This window comes from Salvia hispanica, chromosome 2 (genome assembly GCF_029641045.1).
Source record: "Salvia hispanica isolate PSC_SH4W2 chromosome 2, Shi_PSC_v1, whole genome shotgun sequence".
In the NCBI taxonomy this organism is placed as follows: domain Eukaryota; kingdom Viridiplantae; phylum Streptophyta; class Magnoliopsida; order Lamiales; family Lamiaceae; genus Salvia; species Salvia hispanica.
In genome coordinates this window covers 56,527,872-56,553,528 of record NC_142693.1, presented here as the reverse complement: position 1 = coordinate 56,553,528, position 25,657 = coordinate 56,527,872, and the positions used below count along the sequence as shown (strand labels likewise).

Below are 25,657 nucleotides of genomic sequence, written 5' to 3'. Positions count from 1 at the left end.
TATTATATAGGATTAATTAAATAGTGATTTTATATTATATTTTATTGTTTAATAATTTATATTTTGTATGTAAAATCGTTTATTGCCTTTAGTTAAGATTATGAGATTTGTTGAAATCCTAAGATTACATTGTATCTCTATTTAATCTTTCATTTCCAAAATTGAGAAGATTGTGTATATATATAGAGTTTATATTATTCCATAGTTCTATGAATATAATGGATTTAACTCCTATTGTTTGCTATGTGAATTGTTTTATTAGAAATTGTATTTGAATGTCAATTTTTTCCTTTATTTTAAAAATATAAAAAGTATTTATCATTTATCTAAGGAGACAATATAGAATAAGAATGGAAGGCAAGAGGAAGGGGAAGAAAAAGAAACCGATACAGAAGAATGACGGAAGCACTTCCAAAGGATTTAACAGTGAATATTCTGCTGGCAAGATAAATAGAAGGAGGCAATGTTATAATATAGAGAGAAGAGGGAGGACTGCATAAACAGGAGAGGGAGGGCTGCAGGCTTAGTAATGTTTATTTTATTTCATTGAGTATCATAATTTAAGGATTTAATTAAGATAAGATAATTTAAAATAACTAATGAATTTAGGATAAAAACATTTGTATGCAAAATTGTAGTACTAATATTGAAAACGGTAGGGATGTTTTCCATATGAAATATAATTGTTCGGTATAATATCTATATATCATATTACTTTTATATTTTGAATTATATTTACCTGTATTATAAATTTAAATTAGTTACTCCAATCTATCATTATATTTTGAATTGAATTTGTGTTAGGTTTTAAATTTTGAAACAAATTTCTATTCGTTTAAAGTTTAATTACATATTATAAAATTATATTCGTGGATTCGGTTAGGATTTGAAAATTAATTCTACAATAATTACTTGAACTAATTTATTTTTTAATATAATATAGACGTTAATTGACTATGTATTATTTTAATTTCTTTATTTTGCTAATCTTATTATACTTTTGAGGTTGTTTACAATACTTTTTTTCATAATTTATGAATTAGTATTATTTTATTTACTAATATTAAATTTTATTAATATTTATTTTAAAGTTAAGGGTTTAGGATTTAGGTTTCAAGGTATGGGTTTTTATTGTATAGGGTCACTATATAGCAATGAAATGAAGCTCGACTAGGAAGTGTCTCACCAGTGCAATCTTAAATTATAGCTTTTGACAAACAATATCTAAAATCTCATTAGGAGAAGTGGTAATTAAACATTCTTTAGGTTTTTTTGTTTTGTGTGATGTAAATTTGCTTTATTTTTTAGTCTCACGGACAAAGTCATTTTTCCATTTTATAAAAATAATGTACAGTATTATTTTCCACGTATTTATATTTTAGTCGAATCCTAACTTCCTTTGTTTGTTTTTACTAAGCGGGCCATATTAAAACTTAAACTAAAAACAAACGTTTTTCTGAAGAAAAAAAATGGAGTAATATAGAGAGAGTTTAAATGATTCATTTTTCATTTTTAAATGCAAAACAGTTAATTCATATTTTCACAGAACTAAATGTATCAGTTTCAAATTCGTTATTGTGTATCAGTTTCAAATTGGTTATTGTTTGTGTTGTCTCTATGCTGAATTAATTGCTTAGTTTTGCTTGTATTGTATGCATTCATCTTGGTGATAATTAAAATTGTGATTTATTAATGAATTTGAATTTTTAACAACGGTAGTTTCATATATATTTATAAATATAATTTACAAGAAATAATAAATGTACACATCCATTTAGAATTCTTTTACTACAATTGGTTGCATATTCATTAGAAAAAATAAGTTTCCATCGTTATGGTGCAATTGTATACAAACCGACAGTAGCAATACAAAATCAATTGATTCAAATTCTTTTTATTACTAATAGATTATAACGTGAAAGGTCAAATAATTTGTAACTCGTTTATTATTAATTTAATTTATAACAAATAATTTTAAAATTATTTACATTATAAAATTAATATTTTAGTTAATTAATTACATTCTAAAATTAATATTGTAAAATTATTTTAGTCCGTGCATAGCACGGGTGTAATACTAGTAGAAAAATAAACAATGAATGGTTTTAGTTTTAGATAAATTTCTAATAAAATAGTACTCCCTCCGTCCCGCTTAAGATGACACGTTTTCCTTTTTAGTTTGTCCCAATTAAGATGACACATTTCCTTTTTTAGTAACTTTCTCTCTCCAATTAATACACTCAACCACTTTTTCTCACTCATAATAAAATATCTATCCTTCTTTATCTCTCTACTTTAATACTTACACCCACCTTCTCTCTCTCCAATTAAACACTTTAAACAATAACTCCTAAAATCCCGTGCCGGCTAAGCAATGTGTTTGCCGGGACGGAGGGAGTAATAAGCTGAGCAATGACATGCATACCATCTGATCGTAGAACACATATTTCAAGGAGATTACATTGGTCCATGTTTAATGAATTCATAAACACGCAAGCACTGCACTCGAATCACTGATGAAGTATTATTAGGTTGTAGATCGTTAAGGAATGTGAATTCCTTGATGTGAACAAATTTGTATTTTTGCCGAAAATTTGTGATGGAGAGGAGAGACAATGAAGAGGTGAATGGTACATATTTATAGATATAAAGTATTGAAAATGAATCATAATTGTGGTATGATGTGTAATTTTCGAGTACAAATATCAAGTGCAAGTTCACACAAGTTTAATTAAAATAACTCTAATATTACAACGATACTGCAAGAATACAGAGTCGAATGTAGTACTTCGAGTGTCGATCCACAGGGAAGACAAAGATTATTTAACTCTCAAGCAAATAAAACACAATAAAAAGTATTTTGGTTTAAAGATTTAGTTTAAAGCTAAAGCAACAACAATAAAAAGGAAATAAACTAGCAAGACGAATGAAGAGAAGAAATTGTTACTCCAAACATTCATGGATAAAACGGTGATTTATTCTAATATCCAACTCTATCTTATGAATTACGTGATAAAATCAATTCTCGATGCTAGCACTGAACATGCTAAACATTCAATAGTTTAAGAATAGCTGAACTAACTTTCATTAATCTAAGAATCCTACGAACGCGCGAGACTCAAAGATCAACTACATGAAATCCATTATCAAATTATCGTCTAAACAATGCTAATTGATAATTCATTACCACAAAGATCTATCTTATTTAAAGTTGAAGAGACATTTAAATAAGACTATGAAACTACTACTAATGATGCACCAAAAGTAATAGATTCAAGAAAGATAAAGAAGAACATAGCATAAATCACACGAACAAATTATCCGATTACATGTTTGGAGCAACACAAGATTTTTAGCCAATCATGATTAAACTAAGCACAACCATAATGAGTGAAACCATGGAATAATTTGGAAAAGATAAGGTTGAGTGATGAAATCTGTTTCTTCCTCTCTATCTCTTTCTCCCAATCTGTAGCACCGCCCCACTTCTTGATTTAATATGCCCAATTTGATCAATTCAATTTCTCCCAAGATCAGTCTCGATTCCTTCTCCAGATTTCCTCCCCCCCCCCCCCCCTCTCTCTTCTCTACAATTCGTCCCCTTTTCATCCCAGCAAAACCGCCCCAGAAACTGCTGTTTGCAGTTAAAATTGATCTACCCGGCCGGGTGGATTTTGAAGCTAAAACATCACCCAGCCGCGTGACATAAAATCTAACCATTCTGGACTCCTTGATCCTTGAAGAAGAAACCCGGGCGGGTGTAATTGTTGATGTAAAACTCACCCGGGCGGGTGGCTGCTGCTGCTGCGTGAAACGGCAGAAATGGAATGGTTCTGTTCAGAGCATTGGGCACTTTCGGCGAGTCTCCGTCGAAGTCTATCCTCCACGCTGCTGCTCGAGTCCCTTTTTCACCAAATTCTTCAACTTTTCTCCCTATATGAATTTTTACATATTGAGAAACTCATTCAACATGAAGTGAAGCTTTGAAAATTACAAACATTGAAAGAATATGCTTTTGCTCCTAATGTGTTTGATAAAATGCTTCAAAGATGTTTCCTTATGATGAACTAAGTAAAATCACACAAAATTTGAGGATATAAACATTGAATATTTGATTTGCATCATGGTGGTTACAAATGCTGCATTTAAGATAAAAAGACAGTATATGATTTTAAAGTTGTATTTACAAATTACAATGAATCATTATTCTTAGCTCCAAAACTTTCAATTAAACTCTTAAATACAATGAATTTTAAATGTTTTTAGAAAAGTATCGTAATGGCCATTGGAAGGAATGTTATTCCATAAATATTCAAATTGATCCCATAACTTATAAATACTCCAAAATAAGGGCAAAATTTATAAGTATTTAACCAAAACTTGTTTTTTATACCTACTAGTATCAACCTCATGCGTAGCACGACCTATTGAATTTTAAATTAAATAGTCAATTAAATAAATGAAATGAGAAAATATAAAATTATACATGGTTTATAGATCCTAAATAAAATTATACAACTTTATAAAATATATAATATTTATGAAATAAAAATTAAATAGTGACAAAACATAAAAGAGTTTATTGACTATGCAATTGTACACATATAGTGATTGACCAGTGTTCAACCTATTATCAATCCACTCTTCCATCGAGGTGAACTCAACTATATGAAATATAATATTTTTTAAATAACAAAAACATTAAAAATCATTATAGAATATTAAATCTTGAAAGACAACATGAGGAGCATACATCATAGGAAGCTTAATATTCCACTCATACAACAATTTGAAAATTTTGGTTTTTTGGTTTTAGATGATTTCCCCAACGGTTCTTCATGCCAAAAAAATGCATCCCAATAGGAACAATAAGAACTTATCCATGAAGCATTACCAATATTCTGATATTCTGCAAAATAATATACACAAACTATATTGCCACAACTTTAGACAAATCAACAAAAACAAAACAATGTTGAAAAAAAAAAATGAGTCAACACTCACCATAAATCAACAATTATCACGTTTAATAATCTTGCTAGGGTCAACAATTGCACCAATAATATCTAAAAAAAATAGAATAGCAACAATGTTAAAAAAACAAATAACAATATTATAGTTGAGAGTAATATTTAAAAATGCCAAATAGTGTCTCCTCAACTACATTATCAATCAGCTTGATATATTCAAATGTCTTAAACGTTAAATTGGAGTAGAAAATAAAAACAAAATGACGATCAAGACTCACTGCGAATCACAATTTTAATCTCAATGAGCCGAAAATTAGATTATATAATAACCTTGTCAGGGTCAATGATAACACCAATGGCATCAAAAATATAAAAGCCGAGACAATGTTAGTAAACAAATAATAATAATAATAATAATAATAATAATAATAATAATAATAATAAAGAGGAATGTACTACTATCGATAAGAGTAATAATCATATTGGAAGTAAAAATATCTTTTTGCAGAGAATTCGTGATGCAATGAGAAAAGATAAAGAGGAATGAATTTTATCTAACTAATGATACGTGTTTATAGGTAAAAAGTATGAAGAAACAATCATAAATTGATGGAATTATAACATGATTGACCGCCCTAAATTTATATTGAAAATTGATTGATTTGTTTAAATGTCATTTTTATTACCTTTACATTACTTTCTTTAGTGGGATGAATTGATATTTAAAATTTTTAAGAAATAAGATTAAAATGAAGGTTATAAATTTTTATGATTATAAGAGGGCATGTATGAAAAGCCGTATATGGAGCCATACTAATAATTAATACTACTATGTTGAGTTGAATAATTCTCATGTTATAAATATATTAAAAAAATTAAACATGCCACTATTTTTATATTATGTTTACATTTATTATTCTCAATAACTTACAATCATAAAGATTTGTAACCTTCATTTTAATCCTATTTCTTAAAAATTATAAATATCTAAACTCATCTCACAACTTATGAATATTTTAAAATAAGGCCAAAACTCGCTTTTTATATTAGTATAGATATAGATTGAATAGGTTTTTTCTAAGCACAATCTTTTTATAGGCTTCAATTATTATACAAAGAAACATTATGGAGTATATTTTGGTACAAACATATTGATCTTGTTTTGATTATACAAAGAAGCATTATCGAGCATCAATTGTTTTTGTATGCATAGTCAAATTTGGGCTATCTATTATTTATCAGCTACATAGGTTGTGAATTGCAAAGTCCGAGCCAATCACACCTTCAATATTTTTATTTGTTCATCTTTTATATTCCCTTAGTTCTCTTGTCAGGATATTTTTGTCCGTCCTTAATTAATTGTCTATTTTCATTTTTATTTTATTATAAATAATAAGTATGCCTTATTGTAACACCTCACTTTTTAAAAATTCTAATTTTCGAGTCATAAAATTTTTGCATTAAATGCTTTTAATGCTATGAAGTATGTGGATTAATTGATGAGTGAATTAATTGCATGATCCTTTGTGACCTAATTGCGATTTGGAGTTGAGATTGACTTGAATAATCAAATATATTGAGTATATGACGTGGTTGTTGAATAGTTGAAGTGCACTAGGTTGTTTATCCTCGATGGTTCATATGTGAAATTAGAGTGTATTCCAACTGATCAGGAAGAGATTCCCGACCCAGCTGAGTCGTTGATACGACGACCGAGACCTGACTTCAAACAAATTTCCTCAACCCACTTTTACTGATTAGTATAGCGGAGGTAAGGGTCGAATCCCACGAGGATGGACACGTTTAGATAACTGTGGTGACTTTCCTGGGTGTTTGGTTAGCTACCACGCGTGGGTTGAGATTTACCTAGACAGGAAACAAAGGTAGTACTCTACTGACTAGTAGGCGGAGAAATAACAGACATGGGGGAGTGTTCGTGAGAATGGGGGACAAGGTGTATCAGAGACATATGGAAAGTGGACAGTTACTAAAAAGGGAAAATTAGGTAACAAGGTGTATCTGATGGCTGGGGCTTTCTGACAGATCTGGGCAGTACATCTGAAAAGTAGGGAACAAAAGTAAAAGTAACTTAAAAGTAAAAGTGGACCAATTAAAGTTGATTTTGACGTTTTCTTCTTCACCAAGTATTGACAGAATTTAGATAAACACAAACACCATGACTGAACTTCAGATTCACAAATTCAAACTCGAGATCCATCGATTAAAATGCTTAAACTTGAATTAAACGGTAAACTGCAACTTTTACTTCTATTGACTGACATGCAAGGTGGTAATCACGGCGCAGAAAAGAAACTCATGCACGAAAACTTGACTAACTTAGCTACAACTTCAAATCAACAGCTCTCGACAAGAAATGAAACTTAGAAATTGAAAGCAATGACTAAATCTAACTTCCCTAGGCAGAATGAAGCGAACTCAAACCAAAGTGACATGCGAAATAGAAACTTCATAATGTAAAGGCTGGAAATTAACAAGGTACTTCAAAAGGGCAACAACGATGAGTGTTTGCAAATAACTAGCAAATGAACAAAAGTAAACTTTAAACTAAGAAAGCGATTAAGATTGTTTGTGCCACTCCGGGCGATGATACTACTATACTACTGCGATAACTGGCTGGAAAGGCGAACTGATGACTTCTCCGGCAGACTCTTGGACGTCAAGTGACCATAGCTGTGGCGAGGAACGAGAGGTGAGATAATGCTGAAGGATGGATCTTCTAGAGAGAATTCTACTAAGTGTGATTGTCAAACTCTGAACCGAACTCCTTCTCTCTCTCCAAATGGCTTCTTTTATAGGGAGGCTTGCCCTTGCTTTTAGGGTAGACTTCTCCCGCACTTTGACCTTTTTGCCCTTGTAAAATAATCATCCCAGCTATCTTCCTTCTCCATCTCGAGTCTTTTCTCTGGCATGCATTCTGGTCAGTATCGCACCCTTCTAGTGCCCTTTTCACTTGCGTCACACGAATCGTCACCTACTGACTTGGATCCTTCAATCCTGCACACTTAAGCAACTGTTTTGCAGATAATACATGTATTTCACGACATACTGACCAGTAACCAAGGCTTAGAATACGACTTATCAATAGTCAAAGATGTGGAATATATGACATGGCCGTTGAAAGATCAATGTGTTGAGAATATGAGGTGAAATTAAAAATGGTGGATTTTGTGACGTGATTGTGTGAATATTTTGATGCGGGGTGAAATATATTGTGGCGAATTATTTTCCCAAGGGATGAGTGAGACTAAATAAGATTTTCATAAATATCCTACACATTTTATTGGAATTTTCAACCCCTATTATTATTGGAGAAGAAATCTTATTTTTCTTGGATTTAATTAATTGCTTGGGATATTTATTCGAATTAAATCCAAAGTCCAAATATTCTTTAATTCCTCCATGGAATTTTCGACCTATATGCCTACACCATGGAGATTTCGAAAATCTCCTATTTATGGGAGAAGGAATTATTTTAACTATATTATTTGATCCCTTATTTATTCTCTTCCATGAATAAATATAAATATTCTAGCATATTTTACCATATCTAAGGAGATATTGCCATATCCTATTTAATTTAGGAATTTAATTAAATTCCTCGTGCAGAGGAGCTAGAAATCACGCCTACTTCCTATTTATTTGGGAGGATTTATCATTTTATTCTGCTCCGTAATATTTTATTCTACTTCCTGAAATACCAAAGTAAATACTACACCTATTTAATAGGCAAAAATCGCCTATTTCTCTCTCCCATATTCACGCTACTTTTCCTTTCTTCTCTAACTCCACAATATTTATTTCATTAATTGTGGAGAATCAAATCTTGGAAATTATATTATTTGGGAGATCAAATCTTGGAATCTATCTCTATAAATAAGGGAGGAAACCCTAACCCTAGCCCCACTACTACACGCCTCCTCCCTCTCTCCCTCACGCCATTTTACTCTCCCACTCTCTCTCAATTTTTCTTCTATTTTTCTCCAAGAGTTCTTCATCTTTTGAGAAGAATTAAGATTCTACTTTGTGTCTACCGATCGTTTTTATCAAGAAGAGGTATTTTGATTTATCTTTTCCCATCTAACCGATTAATCGGTGTTCTTGAACCCTCATGCATATAGATCGAGTGAAAAGGGAAAACCAATTGATGAATGGGATGCATGTGTGTGTGTGTGTGAGGATCGTGCTGATGGGGTTTGGTGCCCCTTGCACAGCGGAAGACTTGTACAAAACAAATAAATCAGATACGAATCTAATTGACCGATTATGCGATTAATCAATTCACATGTTAAACAGATAATTGCATGCTAGAACGCAAATAATTCATGCTTAGAAAATATAAATCCTAAACATGTTTTCTACGGTTTAGAGTTACCGATTTGATTCTCCAAAGAATCGACGATTGTTCGCGCCTTCTCCACGATGATCTCAATACTAGACCACGGATCTTCTGACTGGTTCCCGAACTGTATCTCGATATCAGGGTGGGCTGATCTTATCAAAATACTAGGACTCGAATAAAAAGAAGACAGAAATTTCTCACGGAGAGAGCTGAAGAATTTTCGAGCTCCTCTACTAATTAGAGACGGGGACGAAAATTTCATCTAATAATAATTGTGATTTTGTCTCTCCTTTATTCTCTTATTTATATTAAGTTCATATTGGGCCCAGTTAAGGTTTTGGATATGGGCTCCCCCAATTAGCTTTTTACTAATTAATTGAACCCACAATTTAATTAAAGCTTATATTGGAATATTACGAGCAGCCACTACAGAAGTAATATTGAACTTTCCCCATCCAAATCCGAAATTACAAGTAATCCGGGTTTACGTTATTTATATTATTTATTTCTCGCGCTTAAGATATAAATGTCCATTAATTAATTGAAGTCTGCTATGGACTTAATTAATTAACATATTATTAATTCCAAGAGTGGACTTAGCAATAAACACTTATTTATTATTCATAGAGTAATAAAACTCCAACTGACAAGTTTTCGAATAATAAAACCTTGTTCAAGCTCCTCTTGAGGACATTATCAAACGAGACTCACCTCGCGCACGATTCAACATAATAGCAATCCTAGCACCGCTAGATATTAATCACCACTACCCAATATATCAGGATTATTGGGTTGCGAAACACCCGCACCATTTGATAAGTCAAAGTAGTGCATAATCAATACCGTATGCTCAATGCTAACGTATGTAGATAAAGAAATAGTTATTTATCAAGACCTAGTCTTTTAATAGATAGCATAAAGACACGTCTTGCTGTTAGATCCATTCAGTGTTATACCACACCAACGTCATCTTATTTCAGTAAGGCTTAGAAATAATCGGACTGACATTGCAACCTTTCACGATAGGTAGTCTAAGCCTATCTGGGTTGTGAAATTCTTCTTTTTCTTTTGCAAAGCATTGCATAGAACCGATTGTGTTACCTTAAAGTGGACGACGCCCACAACCAGTCTACTAAGCAAAAGACTTAGACTTTGTTTGCTTCTTATACATTTAAATGTTTATAAAACATCTTATATATGCACAAGCAAACACAATGTAATAATATACTAATTCTATTCGTGCGAAACTGCTCGAATAATACTGAATCGGGTTAAAAGTGGATTATAGAGTTTTACGTATACAAGCAAGATTCTATTCGAGCGAAACTTGCTTGAAACATGCTTTTCAGTATACCAAACCTAACATGTGCGTGTGTGTGTGCGTGTGTGCGTGTGATGTGTGTTGTAAAACACTCATGCGTGACATGTTTTGATGATAGATCTGGAGTTGTAGTGCGAATAAAAAGTGATATGATTATCATGTCTTGATTTTGAGTGGTGATATTAAAACGAATTGATGGGAAAAGGGAAACGTTGGGGACATGCATGATTTTTGAATCAATGATTGAGACTGATTTGTGATACATATAATTTAAAGGTGATAACTCGCGCTCTCAGCGTGATAGCAAAGGGAAGAGAATACTTGCGATCTAAGCCGTCGAGGTGGACTTTTCTTTTAAAATAAGGACATCGTCCTAAATCTTTATTGATGAGAATGAAATCTGTGTTATCATGCTGTGATTTGTTTTGTCGTGCCTATCCCGTGTGTCTATGCCACTATTGATTTAATCGAATCTGAATCCTTGTAGAGCTGCAAACTCTACTTGGGTTAGTGTACACCAATGTTAAACCGTGTGCTGGCGTACGGGTTGGCCGGTCTAGTGACCTGGAATGCGGACGCATTCCTTATCATGTAGAATGAGGATATGGTAAACGTCGATGAGAAAAATGGTTGCGCGACCGTGATTTTGGATAAAGGAAATATTTTGGTGCCTCGGGCATTTCTAAATATAAAACCCCGATGGACACTTGAAAATGGCATGATAGCTAATATTTTGATAAAACTATTTTCGGCACGAGTCCACTAAGTATGTTTATAGTACTCAGTCCTGCATGTGTTTTCCCTATGTGCAGGTCGAGCGGCGACGAGCGGTTGGCGGTGTTGAGCAAGTTAATTGAATAATATGATCATTTTGAAACTCCGAGTGTAGTTGTGTCTTCATACATGGCTTCACCCTTCTCTTGGATGCTTCCGCTGAAACATGAAACTTATTATCGTTTGTTTGAGTTTGAAACTATTTGACCTTTGTTTAGAACCTTGAGACATGATACGGTTTGGATTATCTTAAAACCTTATCGTTTTGAATATTAATTGTGATAGCTCTTTTATCATTGAATTTCATTGCTAAGGCATTATTCTTCCCTTACTTAACTGTTCATTAAATACTTTGGTCAAATCCCTTTAAATGAAACCCTAGCCTCTGTTCCTTGTTGCATTTAAGTCCGCCTAGGTAGCGATCGTCGTATTTATTATACCCTAGAAACGCGGTCGTTACACTTATATTCCACTAATTTATTTCATTCAATTTTATTATAAAATTAATATTTAAAAATGAAACACATATTTTATTAATTTTTTCAATTCATTTTTCTTTATATATTAAATTTTGTATTGAAATCAAAATGGATAATTATTTTATACTCCTATTTCTTAAAACTCATACAAAAATCAAAATGGATAATTACCGAGATATATAGGAAATATGAATTATTGGAACAAAAAATTGTGTAAAAGTCAACGTCATTATAAAAATACTTATGTAATTATTGGGAGAGTCTTAATTCAGCAATCGAATTCGACTTAAATTAAATTGATCTCTTAAACTACAAAGGAGACCTATTTGGTGAACCACTTTTTAACATTTTTCGAATATAAGTAATTTGAATAAAGTCTGGACGGGGTGTGTTATATTGCTAACTATTTAAGTTGATAACTCTGTTAACTCATCAATACATTATACTATTAAAAATGGTAATACGGTGATATCAAAATGTTAACATATAATAATGTCAACATATTATATTGAAGTTCAATAAAATTATGTGTTGACATTTTAATGTCATCGTGTTGACATTTTTAATACGCTGCATTAATGAGTTAGCAAGTTAGCAATTTAAGAAAGTTAACAATTTATCACACCCTAAGTCTGGATAATGTCAAATAAATGTATTACTAGCTGTGATTGTGAGATCAATTAAAATATGCGTGTCTTTTAAAAATAGAGTAAATTGCTTCTAAAATAATGAACTTTCACAATAGTTTGATTTTTTCCATGAACAATAAAAGTTGCGTCAAAAATCATGAACTTTGAACTATTTTTGACGCAACTTTTAAAGTTCATGGGAAAAACCAAACTATTGTGAAAGTTCATGATTTTAGAAGCAAGTTACCCTTAAAAATACTGCCCTCTCTCCACGATTAATTGACACCAATTTCTCTTTTTATCCGTACACAAGTAATTGATACTCTTACTATTTTTAGTACTGGATTTCACGTTCCAATAACTTATCATACTCACATTTTATTATAAAACTAATACTGCATCTGTATCAAGTCTCAAGGTACTTGAATTGTATTTCTTTTTGGATTGTCCCAAGATAGTTGAATTATTTCTTTTTTGGTAAAAGCTTTTCCTCTTACTCACTCTTTTTTATCTTTCTTACTTTATTTTCTCAACACATCAATTTCTTAAATTCTGTATGCAAAAGAAATGATACAACTACTTTAGAACAGAGAAAATATATAAAAATATGATTCACCTTCTGCTAAATTTTTCAATCCATTTTTATATTTGTGCCAAATTGAAATGACTTAATTAATCGGGACATGGGAGTAACTAAATAAGAAGTTATATTTATAAAAATATAAATTGAGAAATCTTATAATGATTGGGTTTATAGATATAGTGAGTATACCCGTTTCCCACAATGTTCATTAAAAGCATATTCGTTACCTTTTTTACCTTCATGTTATACCTTCCATGATTTTGTCATCAAACGCAGAGTGAAAGGGAAGTAAACATGAAGCAAAACGCGCGGTGAAATCAGAATCTGATTTTCCATCAGAATTGATCTCCAATAAAGAACCAAGCAGAAGCGGGGAAGAAGGAAAATAAATAGAAAAAAAAAATGGAAAAAGTGATGAATATATTGAAGCCGAAGCCCAATCCACAGCAATTGCTCCGAGATTGGCAGCGTCGCCTCCGCCAAGAGTGCCGCAATATTGAACGCCAAATCCGAGGTCCTTATTTTCTATGTTTGCATTTAATCGCGAGGGTTTTGTTCGGTTGTGTGTGTATTCAAGGAAAAAATTGAAGTGTTTGGAGATTTTGGGGTAATTTTTATCGGTGGGTTTTGGTTAGATATACAGAGGGAAGAGAAGAATGTGCAGAAGGCGATCAAAGAGGCAGCTAAGCGGAATGACATGGGTTCAGCTAAGGTGCTTTTTTTTACCATTTTCATTTTATCTGTTGTGAATTTTTATCTCTAATGGATAATTCGACTTATGATTGTAATGGTGATTTGGAATTTGGGGAGATCGATTGAGGATTTCCTCTTTCTTTCTCTCTTAACCTTTTTAGGTTTTATTTTTCCCATTAATCTCATTGGGGAATTAGGTCATACTATGTTTTTAAAGGTTTTGAATCTTTGTTTGGTGTTTACGATTCGTTTTGAACTATGTATTGCCTGTATTATGTGGGAATACTTCAGCTGAATCAGTAAATTATGTAAATGGTCATTGATGGATTATTAAGGCTTACATATAACTAGTTGATGATTTACTCACGAGTGATGTTTTTGTTGATTACATCTCAAGCAGGCGCTTGCAAAAGAACTTGTGAGATCTCGGAAAACTGTGAATCGCCTTTATGAGAACAAAGCTCAGTTGAATTCGATATCAATGCATCTCGGAGAAAGTGTTGGTATGGGCTTTTGCTCTTCACTTTTTTCTTGCTTTTGATTTGTTTCGAATTCATTTAGATCCTTTCGGATGAAGTGATAGGCAATACATAAGTTATAAAGTGCTTGTAAATCATGTATTTGTTGTCTATCAAGTGCTTGAATAGGTTTTCAGTTTGGGTCCTGCATTTTCCTCCTTGATAGTCAGTGCTGATCCGCTGCCATTTACATAATGGTTCTCTTTTTATTTTTATTTTTATTTTTTATTGTGATGTGTTTCATCATATCTATTGTTTGGATAGGGGACGATGATAGTATTTTAGAAAACACATGTGCATTTTCAGATTGTCATAGTGCACGTATGCTGGAAACTTTTGCAATTAGCTTATGCAGCAAATATTTTTATATTTGGAGGCAAGTTGGGCTACTCTCACTTTAACTTCTTGTGTCTTAAAGACAAAGTTGAAAAAATCAAAAAAGAAACTTCATATGTCAGATCGTAAGTGACTATAAGCTCATTATTGAGTTCTTGCAGAAGCATGCCCATACACACAAAAAAAAAATTGCTGTCAACCATCATATAGTGGTGCTTCGAGTTTCTTTGCCTTCTAATTTTGGTACATTGAACATGGCTGGCTGCTCTCTTTTTATTTCTTCATACTCTCTTAAACTCAAAATTGATAAATGGAAAGTAAACTTACAATTTCTAGTTAATGCATCTCTTGCCTTATAGTAAAAGAGAGGGGTGGGTAAGAAGGAAGTCCCTCTGCTGACAAAGTTTACTTTTTTTTCTCAAAGGGTTAAGGGTTTTATGTTTTTTGTTCTTTTACCCGAGGGGACATTTTCCTTTCTATCTTTCCTTGATTTTTCACTTTTGATTCTCAGCTGTAGCTCGAACTGTGGGACATTTGTCCAAAAGTGCTGAAGTGATGAAGATGGTCAATAATCTGATGAAGGCTCCACAAATGGCTGTGACAATGCAAGAATTTAGTAAAGAAATGACCAAGGTAATTTTGCTTTGTCTGCTGTATAGTCACGTACAAATCGGGCTGATATTCTGATGTAGGTTTGGCTTTCTTATAGTGATATTGCTTGTTAGCGAAGTCGTTGAGGCTGTGAAAATTAGAAACACTAGGAAGTAAAAGAGGTAGATATTATGCGTCTCTATATCTCTTCAAGTCAGTAGAGTTGAGGCATCTCACAAATTGACAACCAACACGTAAGAAATCTAGCCAAAGATGGGTGCTTTAAAATCAAGGAATAAAATATATGAATCCACCATAAGGTTGTTGGAAATATATAGGATATATGTTGGAGGAATAATTTAGTTTGGAGGAAATATTTGAGAGGAGGATGAGTGGAATATGTAGGAAATGGTTTAGGAGATGTTTTGATGTGGGGAAGGAAAGAACACTCAATTTCTCAAACTTTCACAACTTCTCAACTTATACAAAATGTTACAACTCTCCCCTATTTATAGGGATTCACTTCATATTCTAGAATTCTCTATAATATTTTATATCTAGATTTTTTCTCCATAAAAATCTAGATATTTTCCTAACATTCTAGGAAATTCTACTAAAATATCTAAATATTTTAATACATCCTCATTCTAGAGAATTCTACAAAATATCTATAATCTAGAGAATTCTCTTAAAATATCTAGATATTTTAATACCTACTAATATCTAGATAATTCTACTACAAAATCAAGTTTAATTATTTATTCCAACAAAGGTGTGCCTCTCGCCTGAGTTTGTCTATACAAGATTAATATACTAACTAATGACTTCCTACCTTATTTAAGTATGACCTAATACCTAAGGGCCTCAAATCCCATGATCCCATATATCATTGGCCCTTGCAATAATTAAATAGCAATGTCGTAAATAATATCTTCTCTACTGCTATGCTAAAACAGTCCCGATATGCAGGCTGCTCCCCATTACTTGCAAACGCTGACTACAATCACTTAATTAGGGCTAGATTTTCAAAACAATGACTTCTTAAGCATTGTTCGTGGAATTTCTTTGGTGTATGTGAAGATTTTTGTTAGTTTAGTCTTGATTTAGGCATTCACATAATCTGGTCTCGTATAAGTGGAAGTGTGAGGAGGAGGATGATGACATTAACTAGCCTTGACGAATCATCAAGTATTGAGGTTCTGTGTCTTTGCAGGCTGGTGTGATTGAGGAGATGGTCAATGAGGCCGTTGATGATGCACTGGATTCTGAGGACATTGAAGAGGAGACCGAGGAAGAAATTGACAAGGTTCTAACAGCCATTGCCGGAGAGACTGCCGCACAACTTCCTGAAGCCGTTAGGAAGCAGAAACTCAAGCAACCTGCCACGAGTGAGGACGTAGAGGTATCTTTTCAAAGATGTTCTTTATTGCATCTCCATCTCATCGTGTATTTATGTCATCGTATGTTATTTCTTATGATATGAAACTACTGGAGGACGTAGAGTTATATTTTAATAGATTTTCTGTCTTGCATCTCCCTCTTATCGTGTATTCATATGAAACTACAGGAAAATGTCGATGACGAGGAAGAGATGGAAGAGATACGAGCTCGCCTTGCCAGAGTTCGTTCCTAGGTCCTGACCTCACTCAAATCTTGCCATTCGATAAAATTACACTTATTATAATATGTGCAAAAATATGATTCTTGATATCATATATGTATGAGAAAGAAATATCCTTGCGTCTTCTACGAGAAGATCAAGATTTCATCTTTGTACACATATTGTCCTTTCTACATGTCTCTTTTCTTGTCAATTCTTGAATGGTGCCTGTGGGGTCCGTTTCTAATGTTTAAGTTACCATTTCTTTTCTTGTCTAATGTTTAATTTACCATTTTTTCTTATCAATTCTTGAATGGAGTATGTTGGGCCGATATCAAATTGACTTGATAACGATCCAATCCGCACGATTTGTCACCCCTAGTTTTAAATGAGTACTTGCAACATTTAAATACGAGCCTAACTACTATATAACACTACAGATTCAAGCCTAATAATACAAGAGACTGTTGATTAGGAAGACGCATTAAAAGATTATTCTAGTGAAACACTGGCAATTGTAATAATGGATTCGATACAAACATAGCAAAGTTTCAATGTAGTATTTCCGCAATGCGGTAGAGATTATCCAATCTACATTAAGTTAAAGTATTCGACGCATGGTTACACATGTACCATGAATTTGGTGCTCTCTCTATGTACAGTTTAAAGGGAGATAAATCTACTAGTACAAGAAAGAAGAGGAGATTCAGATAGCCACTCACAACAACGGTATGCATCAGGATATGCTATGCGAGGGGGGTGTCAAAGCACATTTTACTTGAGGCAAATTCGAGCAGCCATCTCAGTGCCGGAAAGTCCTCACCACTTGCTCAATCCGTCTTCGACATAGTGGACAGTTTGTCAAGTGCGAAGAACATGTCATACAACAGCACATATGGCCACACCTGCAAACAATCAACCTTAGATTCAATGGTGATGGATTCTCGAGAGACCAGGTGTGAAAAGGGTTTATGACAAGAACGTACGGGACAAAAACTGAATTGTATTCTTGCTCCAAACATATCACACATAAATCTGGCATGAGTCTGTCTTTATTGGTGTTGTTGTCTGACCCACTCTCAGCCTTGCCATTTAAATCTGCTATTGTAAGACAAGGAACATGCAGAAGATATGATTTGTACGTTGATACATAAAGGAACCGTGAATAAAAGGGACGCCAGACAAGGATTCAGCACTTACCTCCTTCGTCTTGCCCAGCAGCCTTCTTAGCTGCAGCAGCAAGAACCCTGCAGGGGATCATCGTCTTAGAAACTTTAAAAAACTCAAACAAGAAAGACCTGTATCAATTACCTCTTTCGCATTTCCCAATGACGTCTTCTCTCCATGATAAATTGGAATGCATGCTTAGCAACAAGATAAACCCCGAATAATGAGAGACCCAATGATGCAAACTTGTACAATCTGAGGGAATAAACAATATTCAGAATATATAAGTGTTGGGTTGCAATTGTAAACTCATCTCACATTGGTGAACAAGAAAAATTGCGATCAATATATGAGTGTTTCACCAACTCCATTAAAGTGATGCCTTTTGGGAAGTGGCCTTAAACAAAACCGTAGAGACTTGTCCCAAAACGGACAACATCATACCAATGTTAAGTTTGGGTATGCATCACCGAACCCTCACATTACGGTGAATTAAAGCAAAATACTTAAAAGTTACTACACCACTAAGCTTCAGCAATTTGGTTCCAGGTGAGTATGTCCACAGAAGTTAGAGGGAGATGATCAAACCTTGACCATTTCCCAAGATTTGCAATCAGTTGATCAATAGTTTTGTCAGAGACATAAAAAGGGCCTTTATGTGGTCGCTGGATTCGAACCGACCCAATATCATCCTTAACAGCCTGACAATGGAAGAAAAGAGAGCACTTAGCAACAGAAAACAACTTCTGAAAAAAAGAAGAAAATTTTTGAGCATTTTAGACAACTATTCCCAACAATCCTAATTACTGTCCTAGTTGCAAAGCAAAGCCCAATACATATTTTATATATATGTTTCTAAGATTTCATCATTTCTGGTTTCAGAAGTTGAAGTTGGCCGTCCATTTCCTCTAAAAGAGTTAAAGAATAAATAAATAGAAGCAGTGCATATACCTCGCCGACAATTGTCAAGGGCGTGCCAGTAGGAAGGACACGTTCAATTCTCTTGACTCCAAGCATCTAAGCAAATAATACTACATCACTACAGAGTTCAAAACTGTGTCTTTGCAATTGCAACAAGTATATATATATATAAAGAACAATCTGAACCTTTAGGCCCTGAAGATAATCCAATGTTCCACGCACTAGTGATCGTCCAGACTCCTCAAACACTTCACTTCCTACTGTAAGTACCAAACCTGTGGCACCACGTCCTCCAACAACGTGTACACGACTTGTACCATCATCCTAGCACGTAAAAGAGTATACCCGTCGTCACATAACTCTATACCCCAAGTTTTAAAGCATGACATACAGGTTTCAAGCTATTTTAGAAAATTCTGCATATTACAAGAAAGACCTATGGGTTTGTATTTTATACTAAAAGTGAGCCCAGAGATAAGAGAGCCAAAGCTTACAAGATACCAGGGAACTTCTTTACACATGGACAACATCAAAGCTGAATCTTGTATCCAAGATCCGGCATCATTGTGTTTCAGAAAATGCTGCTCTGCCTGGAACATAAAAGGATATTTTCTCAGTAATGGTTTTGTGATCTTAAAGCTATAACTAAATTCATGGTGACTTAGTCCATGTACCGTCTGTTCCACAATTACACCCCGTAAACCACTGTACTCGCAATTAATAGGTGTCTCCGAACCAACCCTCCCTGACACAGAGACAACCAGCGGCAGCACTTTGCTTGCAGCATCCAATAATTGAGCTGAAAAATGAAGCAGTTGATAAATTTTCAATGACATCATAATATCATACATTGTGTCCCAGCTTATTGTTAATCACTTTATCGGTTACTTAGCCAGAAAAGATCCAACTAAAATTCTAATCTTTGCCACCAGGATTCAATGATTCATGATCAAGTGAAATTAAAAAGCGCAATTTTGCCTCCAGAAAACAAAATGAATAATAAGCAGATTACATACACAGTCAGTCATAACAACTAACGTTTTGAGGCTACAGCAAGCAGCAGAAATTCAAAGAAAATAAACAAAAAAAAAAAAAGCTTCAAAAATTAACTAACCCAAGTCCTTCAACTGATTCACTCGAGTGACAGACTTCAGAACATCAGCATCTCTAAACACACCAAAACAAAAAAAATGCTACAATCAAACAATGTTTCTCCTCAGAAAGAAAATCGACAAGTTTTCTCCAAAAGAATTAAAAAAAAAACTAAAAACAATCAAATCAATCAACCTTCCACTGCTCCTCCCCAGAAGATATAGCGCGGCAGCACTCAGGCAACACGTAATTCCCCCAACCGGAATCATCTCCGACAAAACTAAATAACTAATCTTACAAAAAAATTCAATCCGAATTGTACTGATCGACGTATATTATTCAGCTTGTCCTCGACCAAATTCCCAAGCATCCACAGCCCCCAATCAAACTGAATATTTGGCGATTGACAAATACAGAAAAAAAAAAAAAAAAAAAAAAAAAAAAAAAAGTAGAAATAGAATTGCAATAAAAAGGTGAAAGAAATCGATTTGAAAGTAGAACTGAATATACGGAACAAAAGACAGGGCACTGTAGTTTGATTGAAGATGAAAAGCTATAGCTTGTAGATGGTGATGAAGAATAGAGAAAAGCGGTTGCATAAGAGACGTGGTGCTGCAGAGAGCACAGAATCAGATCCCGACACCAAATTCCAGACCAAAGCAACCATTTATCGAACAAAATCGCTACGCGACTTTCTTCTACACGTAAAAGTCGTGTTGTGAATTCCAAAGAAGGATAGAGTCATCATCATATTCATACCAATAAATTACTACACCTTTATCCATTTACTTGGACTTGGGCCTTCATTGACCAAAAGCCCATGAATGATAACTCGGAGCAGGATCCATACGCTGTCGTTTTGCGAACCCGGAAAAGCCCTAGCTAATTTCTAAAACCCTGATATCCAAAAACCTTTCTTCTTCTTCACCTTCCTCAAAGTCTTACCTCATTCTCTCTCATCTCTCTACATCACTGCTTCACTCAGCTACTGCAGCAAATGGCCTCGGTGGCGCTCAGGAACTTAAATTCGAAGCGACTGTTCACACTCTCTCCCCAAATTTACTCATCATGCTGCCGAGGATCCGCCCTCGCCGCGCCCTTCCCCGTTTCCGAATCGCCGATAGGTTCTCAACAGATGCTCAATCCGTGGTGGAGATCCATGGCCACCTTTACCCGGACGTAATTATGTTTTACCTTCTATTTGCATATGTTCCCCCTTTTCTGCTATTAGCATTTCGGTGTCATGTGATGGAACATTTCATAATCAAATTAACTTGTGGTTGTTATAGAATTTTATTCTGGTGATGAAATTTGGAGGATGGGGATGTGATTATGAGCATCTGATCTGTATTTGCCTATTTGGAGTAGAAGGATGGATATTGAGATCGTAAAATTTTTGTTCATTTGATTGTTGATGACAGAAAACCTCATGTCAATGTGGGAACCATTGGGCATGTTGACCATGGAAAGACCACCTTAACTGCAGCTATTACCAAGGTAGGATGTGAAAAGAATAGGAGAATTTAACCTTTAATCGTGTTGTTCAATAGTAATTTTAAATAAAAACTCAGATAGCTTGTGTAGTTCTAATATCTGTTGAAATTCATTTGCTTTATGTGTATAAAGGTCTTAGCAGAAGAAGGGAAGGCGAAAGCTATTGCCTTTGATGAAATTGATAAAGCCCCTGAAGAGAAGAAGAGAGGGATTACAATTGCTACGGTGGGCTCTTATTTGCTGTTTTATGTTTCCTTTTCCACTGACGCTCAGTTACAAGTGTAACTAGATTCACTTAATGTGTATGTTATTGTTGCAGGCCCATGTGGAGTATGAGACTGTAAAGAGGCATTATGCTCATGTAGATTGCCCAGGGCATGCTGATTATGTTAAAGTGAGATATAAAAAACTAACTTATGTTGTTATTTGAAACAATTTTGTTAAAGCTATTTATCTTCTCTGGTTATTTGGCCATCTTTAACTTATATGTATATGCTCTCTGGAGATAAGGCTGGGATTATAGCTATGTATTCTATAAGATTTCAGAGAAATATCCTTTAGTATGTGACTATGTGTACAAGCTACACTTTTTCCATCGTGATTTGGCTTTGTTTACTTCCTTGATTTTCTCCCCCACCCCACCACCCACAAGAATATAATGTGATGAAGAAACTATGTACTTGCTAGGATTGTTTCGGTATCAGCAAAGATATAAGAAATGAACATGTCCACTACAATGCACGTCCGGGTTTCCTTATATCAATTTTAAACCTAGTTGAACCATCCCTCTTTTAATAAATATCATATGATGAAAAGGTCTATTAGTTAGATGTGTTAGCACAATCAAGTGATAACTTGCATGATGTCTAATTGTTATGAGTATTAATATTTACTATAGGAGATGCAACAGTTATCGTATGATGTCCTTTTTGTGCTTCAATGTTGTTTGTGAATTACTTAGGTTTGTGGTCAGTTGGCTTATTATATTAAAAATGTAAATTGATTCTTTATGTGATGTGACTTTGACATTTAAATTCATAAGAAGAACTAAACTCATCCTAGTAAAATATAGAGATAAAGCAATGCTATGGAAATCATAAATAGCTCCCAAATGTATGCTGCTTGTGAAATTTGGATTTTAATGAAATTGAAAATGTTTAAGTGCTAAACTCAATAATTTTATGCAAGGGCAAACTTGAAATGAATTTCAGGGTATTTGTTTTGTATCTGCTGTCTCATGTTATTTTTGGTACTCATCATACTCTAACAATAATCAGAATATGATTACTGGAGCTGCTCAAATGGATGGGGGTATTCTCGTTGTATCTGCACCAGATGGACCAATGCCACAAACTAAAGAACACATTCTGCTCGCTCGCCAGGTTTGATTTTGAACATGAAATGCAAATATAAACCTTACTATTTGCTGCTTGTTTTGTAGTAGTATCAACCTTTACGCATACTGCAGGTTGGTGTGCCATCGCTTGTATGCTTCCTGAATAAGGTTGATGCCGTTGATGACCCAGAACTGCTGGAACTTGTGGAAATGGAGCTACGTGGTAAGTCAGAATTTTTAGAAAATGAATTTTTGTATTCCATTTGTAGATACTCTTCTTTGACATGACCAAATAATATTCGCAGAATTGCTTAGCTTCTACAAGTTCCCCGGGGATGACATTCCCATTGTCCGAGGATCAGCTTTGTCTGCGTTGGAGGGTAAAAATGAAGAAATTGGGAAAAAGGCTATTTTAAAGTTAATGGATGCTGTAGATTCGTACATCCCTGATCCCGTACGCCAACTTGATAAATCTTTCTTGATGCCCGTTGAAGATGTTTTTACCATTCAGGTACTAAGCATTCCTCACCTTTGTATGCCAAGCAAGCCATTTCTTATCAAAATTTCCTATAAGATTTTATAAGATGCATTTTATCATCTATTAATCAATCATGTGAGTGGGTCATTGTTGAAAACTTGAAATATTTGCTTATTAGATAATCATGAGATCTTGTTAAGTGTAAAATGCAAAGTTTTCTTTAAGATACTGCAACTACCTTTGAACCTTTTGTAATCTTTGCTATCTTCATCTTGGCATATCAAAGGGGCGTGGAACTGTTGCAACTGGCCGTGTGGAACAGGGTGTAATCAAACCTGGGGAGGAAGTGGAAATTTTAGGGCTGTCTCAGGTGAATAATCTGATCTGTGTTGATGCTCCCTCTCTCTCTCTCTGTCCTAATTACTTGTCATACTACACTCGAACTGCTGAAACTATGTTACTGAAGTTTTTGCTTCTTGATGTCCTGTTCTTTTTTCTTTCTAACTACTGAAATATTGTTACTCTTATATACTAATGTCATTTTCTCAGCACATCTAACTTCAGGATCTCCTTTATTTTTTTCCAAAACTGTTGTGTTGCGTGTTATTAATTAGGGTTCTGAAATCGTATACTCGTAAAGTAGTAACATAGAAAACTGGGTCATTATGACACATCTCTCTCTGCTACAGAACAAACTTAAAACTACAGTGACTGGTGTGGAGATGTTCAAGAAGACTTTGGATTATGGCCAGGTAAGGATTATTGTTGTTTGCTTTTGTTGTTTGCTTTTGGCATTGTATTGCCACGTGGCATGTGTTGACAAAATTTACCTTTTGCTAGGCTGGTGACAATGTGGGTCTGCTTCTACGAGGCTTGAAACGTGATGATGTCCAAAGAGGGATGGTTAGTACTACCACTCATGGGAAATTGTGTTTGGTTCAGAGTTCCCAATCTTGGATATGCTATCATTTTACTGTCACGTCAAACTTCTGCCTTGATATGCTATCATTTTTTCACAATTTCATTTTCCAACACCAAGGCACTTGCATATAAGGGTGTGGGTGTTTAGTTCAGAGTTCCCAATCTTGGATTTTGTTTGGTGAACTGATGGATAGTTTAATACTAGAAATTGTTAAAATTTTGGATTCACCTAATCTGCTTATATAACAGTGGCTTTTATATCATACTAATATATATGACTTCCTACCCTGCTCATTAAAAATAAACTTGACCATGTCCCACACTAGTTCTCTGTCTTATGCTTATGTCCTTCATTTAACCCAAATTACAGTTCACCATTCCACTGTGGGAGTATTGGGCCCATTGTACTTTATTAACCATGTATCAGATACCTTAGCACCCATGACCCAACTGAGATAGAACCCAAGCCGATATTTGCATAGCCTTATACTAGACACATCCCTTCTTTCGTGCATATTAAAGTTGATACTAAATACTTAATCGCCTTTGAACTCATTAATAACTCCTGTCTATGGCACCTGCTATATCTTTGATTCATATATTTTGTGGATCTTTTGTTTAGGTAATTGCAAAACCAAATACCATTAAAACGTACACAAGATTTGAGGCAGAGATTTATGTCCTCACAAAAGAGGAAGGAGGTCGCCACACTGCTTTCTTCTCGAATTACAAACCTCAATTCTACTTGAGAACAGCTGATGTCACTGGTACAGTCGAGTTGCCCGAAAATGTAAAGATGGTTATGCCTGGGGACAATGTAACTGCTGTCTTTGAGCTTATTTACCCAGTTCCTCTCGAAGCAGGTAAGATATTGTGCATGTTTTACGGAACCATGAATATTTATTTTCTGTAGCAGTTGCTCCTAACCCGAATTTGTTTGAATTTCATTTACCTTTGGTCCAATATGTTCTTGAGTCATTGGTTCATGATATCCTCTCGTTGATGGCAGGACAAAGATTCGCCCTGAGGGAAGGTGGCCGAACTGTTGGTGCCGGAGTTGTTTCAAAAGTTATGAGCTGATACAGTTTATAATCGTCAGAACGTTTTAATTTACCCTGCATTTTTATTTTTTTTTGCAAGCTGCTGGCGTTGAGCACAATTTGTTGTATTGACTTGCTTTGTCCATAAAGTTTCAATCGTGTATTTCTAAAATATCACCTGTAACATTAATAATTAATTTTGCCCTGCGTTGTTAACTTACTAACTGATTTGCTTTGCTCGATTATTACAAAAATAAACAGTGAAATGTGTAGGGCATCTTCCTCGTCAAATTTTGATTATTGGATCATTCATGCTGAGGAATAGTCAGCGGGTACTGATCAGGGTTTTGTTCC

General features: G+C 34.3%; 3 protein-coding genes across 4 annotated transcripts; 2 read left to right on the top strand and 1 right to left on the bottom strand.

The window, feature by feature from the left end:
• The first annotated feature begins 13,338 nt into the window (after positions 1–13,338).
• On the top strand, positions 13,339–17,125 carry LOC125202624 (vacuolar protein sorting-associated protein 24 homolog 1-like). The gene is made up of 6 exons (XM_048101067.2): positions 13,339–13,630; positions 13,752–13,828; positions 14,210–14,312; positions 15,175–15,296; positions 16,468–16,656; positions 16,822–17,125. Exons 1-6 carry the CDS (start codon positions 13,519–13,521, stop codon positions 16,885–16,887), a joined length of 669 nt encoding a protein of 222 aa, XP_047957024.1. The 5' UTR covers positions 13,339–13,518; the 3' UTR covers positions 16,888–17,125.
• Positions 17,126–17,395: 270 nt separating this feature from the next.
• Positions 17,396–20,733, bottom strand: DAL1 (E3 Ubiquitin ligase family protein). 2 transcript variants are annotated; one of them, XM_048101065.2, is made up of 11 exons: positions 20,230–20,733; positions 20,057–20,109; positions 19,617–19,741; positions 19,437–19,532; positions 19,129–19,266; positions 18,973–19,038; positions 18,610–18,722; positions 18,166–18,276; positions 18,055–18,101; positions 17,841–17,955; positions 17,396–17,759 (listed from the first exon to the last, which is right to left on the bottom strand). In XM_048101065.2, the coding sequence occupies exons 1-11, from the start codon at positions 20,301–20,303 to the stop codon at positions 17,657–17,659; spliced, it is 1,041 nt and encodes a 346-aa protein (XP_047957022.1). In that variant the 5' UTR covers positions 20,304–20,733; the 3' UTR covers positions 17,396–17,656. The 2 variants fall into 2 exon arrangements, with proteins under 2 accessions (XP_047957022.1, XP_047957023.1); XM_048101066.2 differs by having other exon boundaries at positions 17,841–17,952; positions 20,230–20,732.
• A 203-nt stretch (positions 20,734–20,936) lies between these two features.
• On the top strand, positions 20,937–25,527 carry LOC125202619 (elongation factor Tu, mitochondrial-like). The gene is made up of 12 exons (XM_048101062.2): positions 20,937–21,213; positions 21,456–21,531; positions 21,661–21,753; positions 21,848–21,922; positions 22,806–22,910; positions 22,997–23,087; positions 23,170–23,375; positions 23,629–23,712; positions 24,032–24,094; positions 24,183–24,245; positions 24,886–25,126; positions 25,273–25,527. Exons 1-12 carry the CDS (start codon positions 21,032–21,034, stop codon positions 25,341–25,343), a joined length of 1,350 nt encoding a protein of 449 aa, XP_047957019.1. The 5' UTR covers positions 20,937–21,031; the 3' UTR covers positions 25,344–25,527.
• The last annotated feature ends 130 nt before the right edge of the window (positions 25,528–25,657 follow it).